Consider the following 16,490-nt stretch of genomic DNA (forward strand, 5'->3'; position numbering starts at 1 on the left):
TAAAAGTTTGCTCAAAGACACTAACGAAATGAACTCAATAGATTTCTTCCAGCACAACAGGAAAACGCACTTGAGAATACCCAGAGGAGCTATGAGGCAGTTAATTTAAGGCAGAAAACAACAAAGCGATTTTTAAAAGGTGATGGAGGGAATCAAGCTATCCACTCATGGCACTGAAGCAGATACTGGAACTGTGTCATTATAACATAATTATTTTTGATAATGTGTCTTTTCTAACATTATATATTTTTCATCATGTGTAGCGCAACATTTGGGACCATATCACTTTGGATAAAAAAGCTTGACTGTATGCTGACAACATGTGGTTACGGTGGATTAACTCTGTTTAATTGGTTCTCATTGTTTTGGTTGTTTTGGGCATTTGTGGCTTTGCCAACTGCTGATGTCTTCAAGATGTATAATGAATGTCTGCGACAATATATGGGCTCTGAAGTTCAGGTGGCAACTTCAACACTCATCCTAGTCCTAGAAGTGGCTGCTCGAGTACAGGCACATATGCCTAATAACTACTTCTATGGGCCTTTTCAATCAGGTTTCTTTACTATTTAGAGTACATAAAGTGTCCTTCTTATAGTTGTAAATGACCTCCTATGCTCTGCTGGTTCTGTCATTGTTTTACTCATCAATGATCTTAGTGTTGCTTTTGATATTTGAGATTTATATCATAACATTCTACTGTCTTGTCTTGAGTCTCACATTGGATTTTATGATGGTAAAGTCACGTGCTTCAGGTCCTACCTTACTGATAGGATACTGGAAAGCATAATCAATAAACTGCAATATAACCAAAACAAAGCAGCCAGGCTAATCACTCATACCAAGAAATCCACACATATTGCTCCTGTTCTTTTTGAGTTACACTAGCTCCCTATGCTCACTTATCTTGAAATTAATTTCCTCATACAGTACTTACATTCAAAGAACTTAATGGTCTTGCTCCTTCATATCTTTCTGCTGTTCTTCAACTTAATATACCAGCCCATTCCCCCAGGTCTTCTTCACATCGGTCATATTTCAGTTTCTCACTCAAAATTGTCTTCTGCTGCCCAGTCATTTTGTACTATATGGCTAGTTCTAAACTGGGTAACACTCTTCCTCAGTTTCTCTGCAACTTCACAAGCCTTTCCCCTTTCAAGTCCAATCTTAAAACATATCTATTCGCCCAGTATTACCATTACGTTATTAAGACCTAATAGTACATATTCAATTTTTTGCCTGTTTATTTCTGATGTTATTTATAAGTTATTCATGCTGTGTTTGAATTGTTTTATGCTGTGTTTGTATTGTGTTATTTAAAATATTTTGGCTTTCGGTGTACCTGTTTGTGAATTCAATTTTGTAAAGTGACCTTGGGTTTGCAATAAGAGAGAGAGGTGTTGGGAGCATCCCACCACACGCTAAACCACCTGGATTGGGACCCGAGTGCAGTGGATGACACCTCAGCACCACACTGGAACAGTGTGTGGTTTTTACAGTGGCTGGAGTGCCACCCTGCCACCAACCCCCAAGTTTTCCCTACAAGTTGGAGGACTTAAGGTGCTATATAAATAAAACAAGTCAAATCAAGTTGGGGAGCATGCACTGGTACAGTGCATTGCCGCACCCACTACACGGCGAAACAACTCGGGATCCCAGTTTGCAACCCCCCAGGCAGACGCATGGTCCAGTCCCATCCTCCAGAAATGACCCTCTATCTGCCACAGCCAGGTGTTACATGGGCGACCCCTTGGCCTGGTCCAACCACTCGGGTCCCCAACAATGAGGATCTTACGAGCCGGATCGCCCTCAGGGAAACGCGCCACATGGCTTAGTCCTTTGTCTGACTAACTTAGAAGATGAGGTAGCTTCTGAAAAAAACTGCTGAGACACAGAGAAATCAAATACTTTGTGTTCAAAAGGTTCATTTATTTTAAAAAGAACCTTTTTGCTTTGCACAATTCCATACCCCCCAAATAACCTATTGTCAATGGGAGAGGATCGAAAGCTTTAGATTTGTCAAAAATTTCAAACTCTGGGTTTCAACAGATATCACCATTGTAGGGTCCCCTGATACTGACAAAACATTGATATCTTAATGATAGGTGTGTGTCTGTGTGTCAGTTTCTTGAGGATGGTCTAGAGCTAAAACGGCTGGATGGAAAAATACCAAACTTGAAATTTAAGGATGTTATGAGATGACGATGTGCTGATTAGTTTTTGAGTCAAATCGTTCAAGAGAAAGAGGCACTCTAGAGGAACCCTCAAATACCGTAATTCTGCAATTAATTATGAATTCTTCTCGTCGTAATGACCTATTTTATGGTCAGAAAGATCAGCATCAGAGCAATAAATAATTACTGAAATGTCATAGAATAGTTCAGGTAACTTGGTTCTTAGGGCTCATAGCCTACTGATGCTCAAGTCTGAATTTTTATTTTTATTATTACTATAATATTTGTTTTACTGTTAGTGTCCTGTTTTTCGGGTAAAATTACAATCTGGGAAGGGGGGGGGGGGGGGGTTGACCTCATACAATGGCAGCTGGCCTGTCTCATTGAGAGGAAGCTGTTTTACGTGTGTTTCACAAAAAAAAGCATGAGATAGTCCCGTTAAGGAAGCCATCTTAGGCTGAATGGCAGCTTTGTCTTTTTCCTGTTGACCCAGATAGCCAAATAGGTGTCAGCGGTTTTGAATTTGTGCTCGCAAGTGAATTTTCTTTTTGTCCATTTACTCATTGTGGTAGAAATTATTACCTTAAATATATATACTGTATCTGTTAATAATCAACCGGAGGAATCAGGTAGGAGGAAGCTTGTCCATTCCATCTTTTATTTCTCTTCATGAAGAGGGGTACACTCTATCCCAACAGCAGCCTGTGATGGAATGGTCAGTAAGCAAAGTTAGAGGCTCATACTTATAGACAATTTACATAACAGTGCTAATATAATCCTGACATATACTCTGATTGGTTTGTTGGCTTGTACCATATTTACTCTGATTGGTTAAAAAACATGAGGTGTTTTCTGCAAAGAGCGCAACCAGCTTACATAACCCAAAATAAAAGTCTCATTTCTACTACATTCTTGGTCTTTACAGTACTTTTCAATACTTCTTGAGTTCCTGTGTGTGTGATGTCTGTCAGGTCTTAATGGGGACATGATAGTCATCCAGCTACTTGAACCATCCCCTAGAATCTTGTTCTTTGTTGTTCACTTGACTTTTATTTGGTTTCCTGATATGCTTGAAGAAGTTTCAGACATTTATGAACCTTTTTATAGATGCTATATTTTAATGTGGAAAGCATACCAAAATACTTTATGTGCAATAACTATATTAACCCTATATTTAATTTTTTTCCACATCATCTAACAAGGTGCCAGTCTTGTGTTATTTTAACAAACTTACCTTCTGACTGTGCTTTTCCCGGGTGGGCAGCTTCACTACTCACAACAATTTATCAAATACCTTGATTTGTGCATATAGCTGATCTGTCAACTTGGGTGACGGCTGCTTTGCCTTTCTCATTTATGCAGCAGTAAAATCTTCAACCCAGTAACAGGTGCCTTGTGTCTTGTCATTTCTGTGCAGACTGCCAAATTCTTTAAAGCCTTGTTTTGTTTTCATGTCTCCATGCTAACCCTCATGGGTGGTAAGTGGTTGTTTGTACAGCCTGCAGCCCCAACACTGCAGGTCCCCAGTCGACATTCTGGTTATTCCTTTTGGAAAATGATTTAGCATGCACGCCTGCTTTTTAACTCTGGCTTTCCCCAAATATGAATATAAATGAGGTGGAGATTTTTGGTTATGGCCCCTTGCTTTGGCTTTTGATCTCTGTCATTTAAAAAAACAGTATTCTGCAGAATTTAATGAGAAACTGTTGTTTTTATCTTTTTGTTTTTTTTCGCTCAGCTGAATAATGACAGAAACAATCAGTCAGCACATACGATGTATCTTTACCATGGAGCATAAAGTTGGACCCAACACTGAATGAAGCACTACTTTATTTAAAACAAAATCAATCAACCAATCAATCAATCAATCAAATATTTTTCTATGTAAAAATTCAAAAAAATCTATAAACATTCATAACACAAGTGAAATTAATCAAAATAATTTAATTAAATAAAATGTGGCTGCAATAAGCAATATCAGTCAGCTGCATTAAGTGCATTGAGTTTCCTCTGCTATTTGGTTGCTTACCAGTGATCCCTCCTTGATTGCGGGGGTTAAGTTCCAAAACCCCTCGCGAAAGGTGAAAATCTGCGAAGTAAAAACCATATGTTTATATGGTTATTTTTATATATTTTAAACCCTTATAAACTTAAACATTTCCCGCACAGTTATACAGTATACAGTAATCCCTCCTCGATTGCGGGGTTGCGTTCCAGAACCCCCCGCGAAAGGTGAAAATCCGCGAAGTAAAAACCATATGTTCATATGGTTATTTTTATATATTTTAAGCCCTTATAAACTCTCCCACACTCTTATAAACATTTCCCGCACAATTATACAGCATAAACCCTTTGTATTCTCTTAGATATTAGGTAAGATTCATTGAAATTATGTACAGTATGTAAATACACTGTTTATATACAGTAAAACCTAAATATTATTTTAAAGATATCGAGCGTCTCCGATATCACATATGTTACATGTTATGTTACAGCCATTACGATAGACAAGCCACCAGCAATAAATACGTACAATGCAAGAAAAATTGTATACAGTAAAATATGTGTACAGTGACACTAAACATACATACATGTACTAAGTACTGTACATAGAAAATTAATTATGGTTACTCACCAACAATGACACGACAACTTGTCCGATAACGATGAGTTTAATTTTACTGCACAACAAAGGAGAGCGTTACAGCTCTTCTAAAGGAGCCTCTTCAGGAGACTGTGTAGCACCGCCGTTGTTCTTCTTCCGGCAGTCTTCAATCCAAATCCCTAAAGCAGATTCCATCCGGACTACTGCCTTATTACGTCCACTTACAACTCGTTTTGCGCCCTGGTTAAAGGACACTGCGACCATAGATCTTATATTCTTTTTCTCCTTTTTAAATTAAAAGAATCGTGGACTCATTGATGCTGTAATGGCGTCCTACAGTGGTAGCTGTTCCCTTCCTTCAACATATCCAAAACTTTTACCTTTTCGTCAATCGTTAGCATCTTCCATTGGTGCTTGGGCATGGCCCTGTGACGATGCGGGTTCAGCTCCATGCTCCCATCTGCTGTTCGGGAGCCCTTGAACCCTACACCGTCGATAGTTATAACCGAGATGAGCTAAGCAGTGAGGCAACATAGCAAAGGGGATGATGGAAAAGTGCAAAAGTGCTTTTATTAAAATCAGCAAAATCAAAAGAGTTCAAATAAATAGTGTAGTCAAACCAATAAATATTCCATTAACAGATGATGAGGTTAAAACGTTAGAAAAAACAATCCTTTAAAAGCCGAGGTTAAAACATCGCTGGAAGCAGTCCTTTAAAACAATTAAAAGCCCGGTGCTTCGTTTACACTAGCGTCTCACCTGCTTCTCCCGATTGGGCCCTGCAGCAGGCCAGACGCTCTCTCTGCAGCTGACCTTTCTCTCAATCACTCTGGTCTGGAGGCCTCCCAACCCTAGCTTTGGTCTCGGTCTCATCCCAGACCGGGACTTAGCTTCTTTCCAACGGCCAGGACTCCCACGCTGGAGATTATAAGCCTAAGACTCCTGACTCCCACTGTCTTCCACGGCGAGTCACCTTCCTCGCTATTTACTCCCGCTCTTCTTCAAATGCTCAGCAGGAGCAACTACAATCAACTGCCCTAGGTGTTAGCTACACACCTCGCTAGGGCCCACAGTTAAGCTGCACTCGAGCATGCTCTCGCTCGTTCACCTTCGCGCTCTCTCTCTCTCTCACACATCGGCTTTCTCCTCCCTCCCTTCCAGCAACCTCTGTCTCTTTCTCTTTCCGTTCATCTTTCTTTTTCCATCCCTCCTAGGTGGCTCGCGCTTCTATTTATGTCGAGAGGGCATAACAGCTGCAGCACATTAGCATCCCCAGGAACAATCACGGATGTGGGCAGTCTCTCACCTGTGCACTTAGGTGAGAAATGCCCACACCGCAGATCGTCCTGAGACCTGCTCTAGCCACAACTACCACGCCCCCTCGCTAGGCCGTGAGCGTGGTGATTATTTATTTAAAACGGCCTTTGCTAAGAGAGCTGTGGACCCACAACACCACAGGCCCCTGAAGCAGTAGCAGGAGCAGATCGTTTTGGAGCCATAACGAAGGGCTTGACTATGCACAAAGATAAACACAAAAGAGCACAAAAGTTCACTCTTTACACAGCGAAACACGTTGATGCTGAATGTGTGAGACGAGACTTCCTGGTTAACGCAGCAGAATCGAATTCGGTGCTCCGTCGCTGAGCCAATCAGCACACAGGAACTTAACTGCGTGCTCTGATTGGGTAGCTTCTCAGCCATCTGCCAATATTTTCCCTTGTATGTAATCAACTGGGCAAACCAACTGAGGAAGCATGTACCAGAAGTAAAAAGACCCATTGTCCACAGAAACCCGCGAAGCAGCGAAAAATCCGCATTATATATTTAGATATGCTTACATATAAAATCCACGATAGAGTGAAACCATGAAAGTTGAAGCGCGATATAGCGAGGGATTACTGTAGTGCCTCAGACTGACTTTTTCCAGCTTACCACTTTTTGGTATAACTTCTTTAACTAAATTTACCTTCATAAATCAAAGACAAAGCCTGTCTGATAACAATTTAAAAAACAAAAAAACTGACTTAAAAATTAGGTCCTTTCTTAAATAGGCAACTAAAAGTTACACGAAAGCCATGTTGCTGGAAGCGCATCATAATGCAAAAATGTTTAGCCTGACATTTCATTGCCATAATAATTTAGAAGTCTGGTAACTTCAGGTACACTTTAATTTAGCTACTGCAAAATTGTACCTACAAGACCTTAAGAATGGCTTCCTTGGTCTTGATTACACTTATCATGAATCAGTAGGGAGGTTGTTCATCTCTGTGCAGTGTGGCATCTTAGGAGTCTTTGATATGCTGGAAAAAAGAGTAATGAATACGAAGGATTCACAGATCTCATACAAGAGAAATATGTCTCACTTAAGCCACCCCTGACTGTTCCAAAGTGAAGTTATTTTACTAGTCCACATTGCATAGATGAATAACCTCTTTACTGATCCTTTGTTAAGTATCGTTAACACCAATAGAAGTCTTTTCTAAGGTTGTTACATAAGACTAAAACAAGTAATTGGATGTATTTCTGCAGTACCTAAACTAAAGCATCCAGAATTTTTTTTTCTGTTTTCAGAACAGTCTGCAACAAAGTTGCTAAATTCATATTCTGATAGCATACTTGAGTTACATATGCATAAATATTTTTGGAAGTTTCATAATCAGAAGAGAATATTTCTCCTCCCTTTTGATCACAGATGTGCTGCCCTTTCATCTGTGGCCCATTTGACTTCAGGTAGGACTTCTTAAGCTGAGTCACCTAAAAAGCACCACACTTAATTAATAAACACTGGGACACATCACACGCTGTTCTTTGTGCAAATTAAACACTCATGAATAGCGTCTTTAACAGAACAGCTCTAATCCTATACCATGTCTTCATTTATATAACCACATAGAGAGAATAACCTGTATCCAATAGCTGTCAGAAAACTAACGGACAAGTTCGGCAAAAAAAGAAATCTCACATTTCATCAAACAAACATTCCAACTGTATTAATGATAATATAAAATTTATTAAAAGATCACCAAGATTCCTTTTCACATACCCTCTTGGCTGCCTCCAGCCAAGATGTTTAATATTAGTAAAAACTGAATGTGTATTACTGTCACAATCAGACTAACACACATCCATTAACAATCTGATTCCATCCAGTGTTCTGCCTTTCACCAGTTCTCCATCTCCAATTTCACACCTGTCTGACTGTATAAACACTGCTTTTCACAAAATGGACCGCTTTGTTGTGCAATCATCTGTGGAAACTTCTATAAACACCAAGGACAATACACCACTACAAACACAACAGCCCATAACTATTAAACCAATCAATCTTCCATCCATTGAAATGTGAAGCTCCTTTAGCTAGAAACAGAAAAGATTACTAATGAAATACCTTGAATACATTTCAAAGCTTGCTCAGATATCCTTCAGAGTACCTTTAGTGCAAGATTTATAAGCACCAGTGCATGTGAATTGTAGCAAAAACATTAAAAAGGGAGTTCATTTACAGCATTATGTCTGCTCATGGTGTGTGATGCTTAATTGCTTTCATAATTCACCTTAATATAGTGTCTGTGTATCTGTGTCCATCCAGTTGCTATGTCTCCATTCCAACAGGTGGTACATCAAAAACATTAACACTGGCTTTTACAAATCACATACCAAATGGTATATAACAGAGCGACATGCATTGCATTTGTCATTCCAACAGAAAGTGCCTCACAAACATTCAAGGTAATGCATTTTATTACTACAAATGTTTGTGATGCACCATCTGTTGGAATGACAAATGCAATGCATTACACATGCACATTACAATTTACATTCCAATAGATAATGCACTGTATACTTTAACACTGACATCTACATTGAGTACTTAGACTCTAAATTATTAACCTGATAGCACAGTTAATGTTTTATAAAGGAGTTAATATAGGTAGTGAACAGGCTGGCTAATGTTACATAAAATGTTACAAATAGCCTGTTTGACAGTGGTGAAGATAATGATGAATTTGTACTTATGGAATGCCCTTAATTGGCCCACTATGCTGTTGATGTAATAAACCTCCCCCTAATATTTTCCTTGTAGACTTAACACCAGACCTTGCCATATTGAAATGTGCATTTATTTTATCCAAATTTACATGAAATGTTTTCTTTTGATTGGATCAATATATTGTTTATGGTTCAATAAACGTCACCGCTTCTGTCTCTTTATAAAGTATATTTGCATGTTTGTATAATTGTCTGTTTATATATACGGTTTTGGACTTCAAACCCTGAGGCTGTGGGTTCAAATGCCGCTACTGTCACTTGACCTGCCTGTGCTCCAAATGGAAAACTAAAAGAAATGTAACCAGTTCTATCATAAATGTTGTAAGTTGCCTTGGATAAAGGCATCAACCAAATAAGTAAATGTAAATATATAATTTTTCACTAGTAGGTGCTTGTGCAGTGTGGATTTGTCAAGAAAGATTAATTTGCTTATAGAAAGCCTCAACATAGCACAGGGATTACATGAAGAGTCGACTGTAATAAGCATTTTTATACACAAAAATAAAAACTGTTTAGGCAAACTGTTTATAACTTGTGACCAAGATAGTGTATACCCATGGTGCCTTTGATAACTTGTCCTACACCTGAGATCACAAAACTGGGCACATAAGTGGAATATCCTGCTAAGATGAAGAAGATTCTTTGCTGTCTGCTTCAGTGTCATTGATGTGGCAGTGTAGCTCAGTGTCAAACTGAGAATCACAAATAAGCTGTGCAGCTGTCAGTGCGTTCTTCTTAAGCGCACAAACTGAAGACATTTAAAGCACCGACATGTACAAGTATGTTTGAGAAAGGTCAGTAGTTTGAATTAGAAAAAGGGCTTGTAGGTAACAGTGGAATTTGGTAACTGACATTTATTTTAAAGAAATAATCAATTTAATGTGGCATTCAAGTTAACAATGTTATCATAACCCAATATAGCAGAGTTTGATAATTTGATTAAATTGTAACAGAAATCTAATTACTACTTCATTCAGGTCAGGCAGGTTAACTTTTGGAATGAAAACCAGGAGATATCAAGACTGTTACAGTAAATAATTAGCTTTAGGGTGTGGCTCTGTATCTTAATATACAGCTTGCTTATGACTTTAGAGAGAGGATTTTTACAGAATAAAAATTCCCAGTCTTTCAATTTATATAATACATTTTGTGGGAGCAAACCTGCTTAGGGATTTATTCTTACCATGTACTGCTGGAAAAGGTTCTGAGTAACTACCCTTTGTATGGTGGAAGATGAATAAAGATTATGTATCTTTCCAGGTAAATAAGTAGTAATATAAGAAAGTCAATTTACAGACCTCCAATACGTGCATTTTATGTATCCCAGGAAATCCGTTTCTCACTGTGATTTGCATTTTAGCATAAAAATATGAATTATCTTAAATGTTTCTGTTTAAAGACCAATATAATATAAAACAATTTATAAATACTGATATTTTTTTAATATTACATTCAAAATCCTTAAAGGACTTGTAAAAGAATGATGGGGTAGTGACTGCTGTTGATCAGTGAAATTTGGCAAAGCGTTTTTCGTAGTGAATGTGCTCTGTATGCCGGTGACCTTATCGTCAACTATTTTCCTGGAAATTTGCCGTGTGGCTGGTTTAGTCAAACATTTGTTTTTTCCTATCACCCCATTATGGTTTGTGTGGTCAGCGTGACATCACAGAACTGTATCAGTCAATGTTGGATGGTATAGCCCTCCTCGAGCATATAATGCAGCAGTGGGCTAAAAATTAGTGGAAATCTTGTGAATAAATTTAAACACAAAATGAACACACAGAAGGAAACTGGAAATGTCTCAGTGTATTTGTGTCTTAAAGGTAAAGTCTTTTTATATGACCTTGGATGTGACCTGTGTGTAATACTGAGCCTACCCCATTAATAGTATTACCAGAGTTCAGTGCAGTTGATGCAAACAGGAAGGAGTGAAGAATCACCATGAGTTAGTGTTGTGCTTATTTGGTAGCAGTGGCAGTGAATAAGCATAAGCCTCAGAGGAAAAAAAAAACCAGCAAATTGTAAGTTTCAGTTGAAGAGAGGTGAGTACCAGCCATCAAAAGTGAGGGGGCAAGAAATTTTACTGTTCTGATATTTAGTTCTAATAATTTTATCTCAGGGAGAAAGTGGTTAGCATTGCTGTCTAACAGCCCAGGTCGCTATAATCCACTCAAAACTAGTTCAGTTCCTCCTTCCTGATTGGCCTCAATGCATTTTGCCGAGTTCAACAAAGTTCTCGAACATTTCCAAGATTTCCCTGAAATTCAGTGTGGTTCACTCATCGCTATTTAGTAGTTACGCTGTCATTGTGGACAGTGTTGCCTGTTACTTGTGAGACTCACACAGAGGCTCATTTATTAAAATATAGCTACTCTTTCAATAAACCGTGCTTTATGCAATCAGTAAAACAATTTGCCTATGGTTCCACTTTGTGTTATACCATAGTGAAATAATTTATTTAAATAAATAATGGAACTTTTATATTTGTTATTTTATATTATTAAATATAATGTTATACTAATACTAGGGGGCTTACCCCCTACTTGCTTTGCTTGCCAACCCCCCTGGCATGCGCTACTCACCAGCCATTTCGCGTCTCTGCCGCTCGTGTTGTGAAGAGGGAGGCTGAACGCACCCCAAGGAGACATGGTAACTCCTCTGAATCCCACTCTTAAACGGTGATGCAATGGGAAGCAAATACAGCTGCTGGCTTGCTGCTGCTGCTTCCATGCTGCGTGATCTGCATCTCGAGTGGTGCTTCGAACATTTAAAAAGGCTGTACAACAGCTTTCTTTGCCATCTACTCTTTGTCTTTTATTTCCGGCCCCAGGTGTGGTTAAATCTCTTGGCACAAACTCTTGTCTCGCAGGACGCAAGTTCTTGATATTTTAGTTTATAATTTAAAAATGGAATAAGAATCTGAAAATCTAACAACATCACATTAAAGTTCGATAAACTCTGAAAAGAATGATACCAAACATACTGTATATATGTAGGTTTTAAAGAAAGCCCGATTTAAAGCGTGACAAAAAAATGTCACATAAAATCATTGCACAAAATCGTTGCACTTTTAGGCTTAGGATTATATATATATATAGAGTAGGTAATATTATTAATATAATAGTTAATAATTTGTTCAGAATTATTATTTTTTTGCTTGACATCTACGAGGCTCTATGCAAATTTCTTTTTAAAGTGGACTTTTTGCATCAGGCCACACCAATGTCAATTCTGTGGTAGCCACAAAATGCCAAAAATACACATACTCAAATCAAAACAAGTCAGAATAAAATAAAAAAATACCAAAGAAAGCACAGAAAAAAGCTTTCCTGATGCCCCCCAACCTTTGCTTTTGTCAATGCCACAGCTACTCGTCTATGCCAACTGGTACCTTTTAGTCAAAACTGGCTACATTGTAACATAACAGAATTCCTCACTAAATATGGTCACAAGTAGTTCAAAGGTTGGTTTACATCAACCATCTTTTTCCACAACTCCATGTAGGCCTCCAATGCAAATGCACAACCTTCCACACTCCCAGAGTGTCATTGTCAATGTATAGTCCATATGAATCTTCTCCACATATACCTGGCCATGTTGCCCAAGAGGCACTGCACCTAACTCATTCCTCTTCATCTTGCAAAAAGTGGACACCAGACATTCAGTAATGAACACCGCAACCAGAGCTGATTCCACCATTGGATCCTGCTTTCCAGGCAAGTTTTTATGAGCCACATGGAAGTCATAGTCAGACTGTTGTTTGTCTACCCCATTGACTTGGACCAATTTGTCAAGAATAATCCTTGCAAAAGAAAAAAACACTTTCCATGGCACAGTTGTAAACGTCACTGTAGCTCACAAGCTCTTCAACCATGCCACGGTACAAGTTTTATGGGCTTATTCCAGCACAAGGCAGGGACATGGCAGAATTGGGATAATAATTGATGGGAAAGATGATATGGTGGCACAGCCTCACAGATTAACTGAATATGGACATTCTCATGAGTGTATTCTGTGATGGACTTATTACTGCAGTATACCTGATTACACATTTGCTTCCTCTGGCAGTACAACTGAATTAAGCACGTTAAATTAATGGATTAATGAAATTATTTTGTACTGAGGATCAAATTGCAAGCCAGTGCAGAATGAAAACAAATAAAATCTGTACAGGTTTCCTGGCCAGCAAGAGGTTGTCAGGGTTAGGAACACCAATAGGATGTCAAATAACAGATTAAAATTCCACAAAAGATCTCCAAGTTAGGGACAGTGTCAGTGGAAGTGTTGCCTGTGCCAGTATAGGAGGACAAAAAGGGTTGAAGGTAAGGGCACCAGTGCCAGTGAGATAGATCTGCTCCCTGAAACAGTACAAGCAATGCTTTCACAGGATGCTAGAAAAGCAAGCAGACCATGTAAGGTTGTCAGAAGATCAGAATGACCAGTAGGGAGGAACATATGCTTCCAAGTAGTGAGGCATAGGAAGATGTTTCCTTAGTAAGGGTGAGGACTGTTGGGTGGCCGTGTAGAAAGCTCAAGCCCATCAAGTCTAAGCCAGCGGCCCTGGCTAAAATAAAATTGCCATTGTTGCCTTTTAAGGACAAATGAAAGTTCAGGGGTGAAAGGACACCAAGAGCTGCAAGAGGGAGTTCTACATTGGAGTAAAATTATAGCAGTGTCTTACTCAGAAGTTATACCAGGCCTTGAACATAATTGAGCCAGTAGTGGGTTTAAAGCCACTTCACAGCCATTGGCACTTTTGAGTCTATCGCTGGGAAAACAATTTGTTGCAAAGGTTGAGCTGGTGGGAGGAAGAGACCAAGATCAGGAGAGGGGAACGGAGAAGGGAAATAATAAAAAGGATTTCTTTCTAGGATATTTAAGGTGAGCAAATTTCATTCTTTAGCTGGATTTGCTTGATTTCACTTTTTGTGAGGGAAGCATACCCTTTCATATACTAAAAGATAAATGTGGGTCATCCATCACTGTTAGATTGTGAGAAATGTGTTTACCATTGCCCTGTTTTTAGATTGCCTATTTCAGATGGCGTTTCCAAACCAGATGTATATTGGCTCAGCCTTCTTATTAGTTATTGTTCTTGACAGGAAATCATGTTCTGCCATATTTACATTCCACCTGTGAGTCATGTAAACCAAGAATGGACAAGAGACCACTGATTTTGAATAGGTCACTGAACCTGCCTGTTTTCTAGTTTAACATTTCATTAAGGCTCGTGCAGAAAAATGAAAAGTATTACTTAAAGCAAAAATCCTGTGCTGTAAAGTAAGAGTGTTTTGTTTAAAACAATAACTTTACCGTTATTATTATGCCCTTTTTGAAATGAATGTCAAACCTGTAGCAATCTTACCCTTCTTTTAATCCATGTACTGTATCATCCTTACTGCACTCTTGCTTTGTGCTCTCTTTGGGTAAAGATTTCATGTGCTGGCTGATAATTCACAAAAATTCAAACAGATAAGAGTTTCCTAAATGTTAATATACAGGATTAACCCTAAAACTGAATCTTAACTGTAATATTTGAGATTGGATTGGAAATGAGCAACACAAGAGAGCAGAAGAGGTACTTTGTTAGGATTCGGGTTGCACACCCCTGAAGGAGTGAGGATTTAAATCAATGCACACAGGAACTTAATCCTGCTTTTCTCCCCACAGGAGGTTTTATGAAGAAGGAGCAGTTGTACTGGGAGAGGAAGCCCACATGCTTGCAGATATGCTAATTGGGCTCAATGCAATTGATTTCAGGTATTCTTTATTGTATTGGTGTTACTTTTTAAAGTTTGTCATGCATAAGCTTATGCAAAGCAAATTGAAGATGATGTTTAAAAGACTGAATACAGTGGAACCTCGGTTCACGACCATAATTCGTTCCAAAACTCTGGTCGTAAACTGATTTGGTTGTGAACCGAAGCAATTTCCCCCATAGGATTGTATGTAAATACAATTAATCCATTCCAGACTGTACGAACTGTATGTAAATATATATTTTTTTTAGTTTTTAGGCACAAATATAGTTAATTAAACCATAGAATGCACAGTGTAATAGTAAACTAAATGTAAAAACATTGAATAACACTGAGAAAACCTTGAACAACAGAGAAAACTAACATTGCAAGAGTTCGTGCTATACTGTAGCCTTATGACCCGATCGCTGTAAACTTTTTTTTTTTTTTTTTTTTTTTTTTGAGTTTTAAGCACAGGGGAAAAAAAGGAACATTTGAACAAATCTGAACTTTATTTAAAAGCCAACCATAAGCAACCAAGAAAGTAACATTGCAGGAGTTCACGCTAATAGCATTACAACCCAATCACTGTAAACACTCTTTTTAAAGGAGTTTTAAGCACAGGGAAAAAAATGAACATTTGAAAAAAGAGAAAAGTAACATTGCAACAATTCACGCTACGAACCGAAAAATGAACATTTGAAAAATATGTAATACAAAAACTAACCATAAACCACCAAGAAAACTAAGTTCTGGCATGAAGTGAGGAGGAACTGGGTGGAGAACAATCCAGTCTCGTCGCAGTTAAAGACTTGTTGCGGGATGTAACCTTCGTCCTCCACTGATTTTGTGAAATTTTTCACGAATTCTTCGCAGCGTCAGCGTCGGAACTAGCAGCCTCTCCATACCTTACCACACTATGAATGCCACTTCTCTTGCGAAACTTTTCAAACCATCCTCTACTGGCTTTAAATTCCTCACTTTCGCCACTCATAGAAGGATAGCTTTGCAACAAATCGCCATGAATCTTCCTGGCTTTCTCGCCTCGCTTACGCTATCCCCTGCAAGTTGCTTCTCGTTCAGCCACACTAGCAACAGTTTTTCCACCTCTTCCAGCACTTGAGTCCTCTGCCTGGTTAACGCTGTAACTCCTTTTGCAACATCAGCTGCTTTAATAGATTCTTTCTGCTTTAGAATAGTCGAAATCTTCACTTGCTTAGAAGCCATGGTTAACTGCAAAAGGTCACGAAATACTGTAGAGCACAAAGAGTTCACAGGTAAAGCACGCACGTCTGACTGAGAACAATGAATAGGGAGAGGCTGAACACGTACTTAAATACAGTAATCGGCACGTACGAACCGGAAGGGAAACGAAACAGAGCACAAAGAGTTCACAGCGAAAGCACGCACACACGTGCAAGCACGCATGTCTGACCGAGAACAATGCAACACGTGCAGAAATCATCGGCGCACACAAAACAAAAGCGAAACTGGCTTGTTCATATAACGAGTGTGTGGTCGTGAACCGAGGCAAAAGTTTGGCGAGCTTTTTGGTCGTAAACCGATTTGTACGTGTACCGAGACGTTCGTGAACCAAGGTTCCACTGTAGATGATTTCCACTTTTATTTTCTGAATGTCATTCTGCTTTTTTATTTGCTTCTTATTACATTGATTGTTTGTAAGTGTCATTTCGCTGTCCTGTCTAGAATTAGTTCCTGCCTTGCACCCTGTGCTGCCACAATGGGCTTCAACAACCCTGTTTTAGTGAGTTTAGAAGACAAATAACTGACCTTTTAAAGTAAAAAATATGATTCCCCTATGTTATGCTGCATTGGATTGTATAGTTTTGGTCAGATGTTTGCAACTTTGCATTCATTTACTTTAAAATTACTCTACTGGGACTCCCTTAGTTAAACTTTTCTCAT

The 16,490-nt window shown here is 38.7% G+C and overlaps 1 protein-coding gene across 3 annotated transcripts in view; it reads left to right on the plus strand.

Moving 5' to 3' along the window:
- rundc3b (RUN domain containing 3b) overlaps positions 1 to 16,490 on the plus strand; it is a 258,113-nt gene that overhangs the window by 160,519 nt on the left and 81,104 nt on the right. For all 3 annotated transcript variants that reach the window (XM_028817131.2, XM_028817132.2, XM_051936028.1), the window contains exon 5: positions 14,497 to 14,586. In XM_028817131.2, the coding sequence (XP_028672964.1) occupies positions 14,497 to 14,586 (90 nt within the window). The remainder of the gene's footprint in view (positions 1 to 14,496; positions 14,587 to 16,490) is intronic.

Source organism: Erpetoichthys calabaricus, chromosome 13, assembly GCF_900747795.2.
Source record: "Erpetoichthys calabaricus chromosome 13, fErpCal1.3, whole genome shotgun sequence".
NCBI classification, from domain to species: domain Eukaryota; kingdom Metazoa; phylum Chordata; class Cladistia; order Polypteriformes; family Polypteridae; genus Erpetoichthys; species Erpetoichthys calabaricus.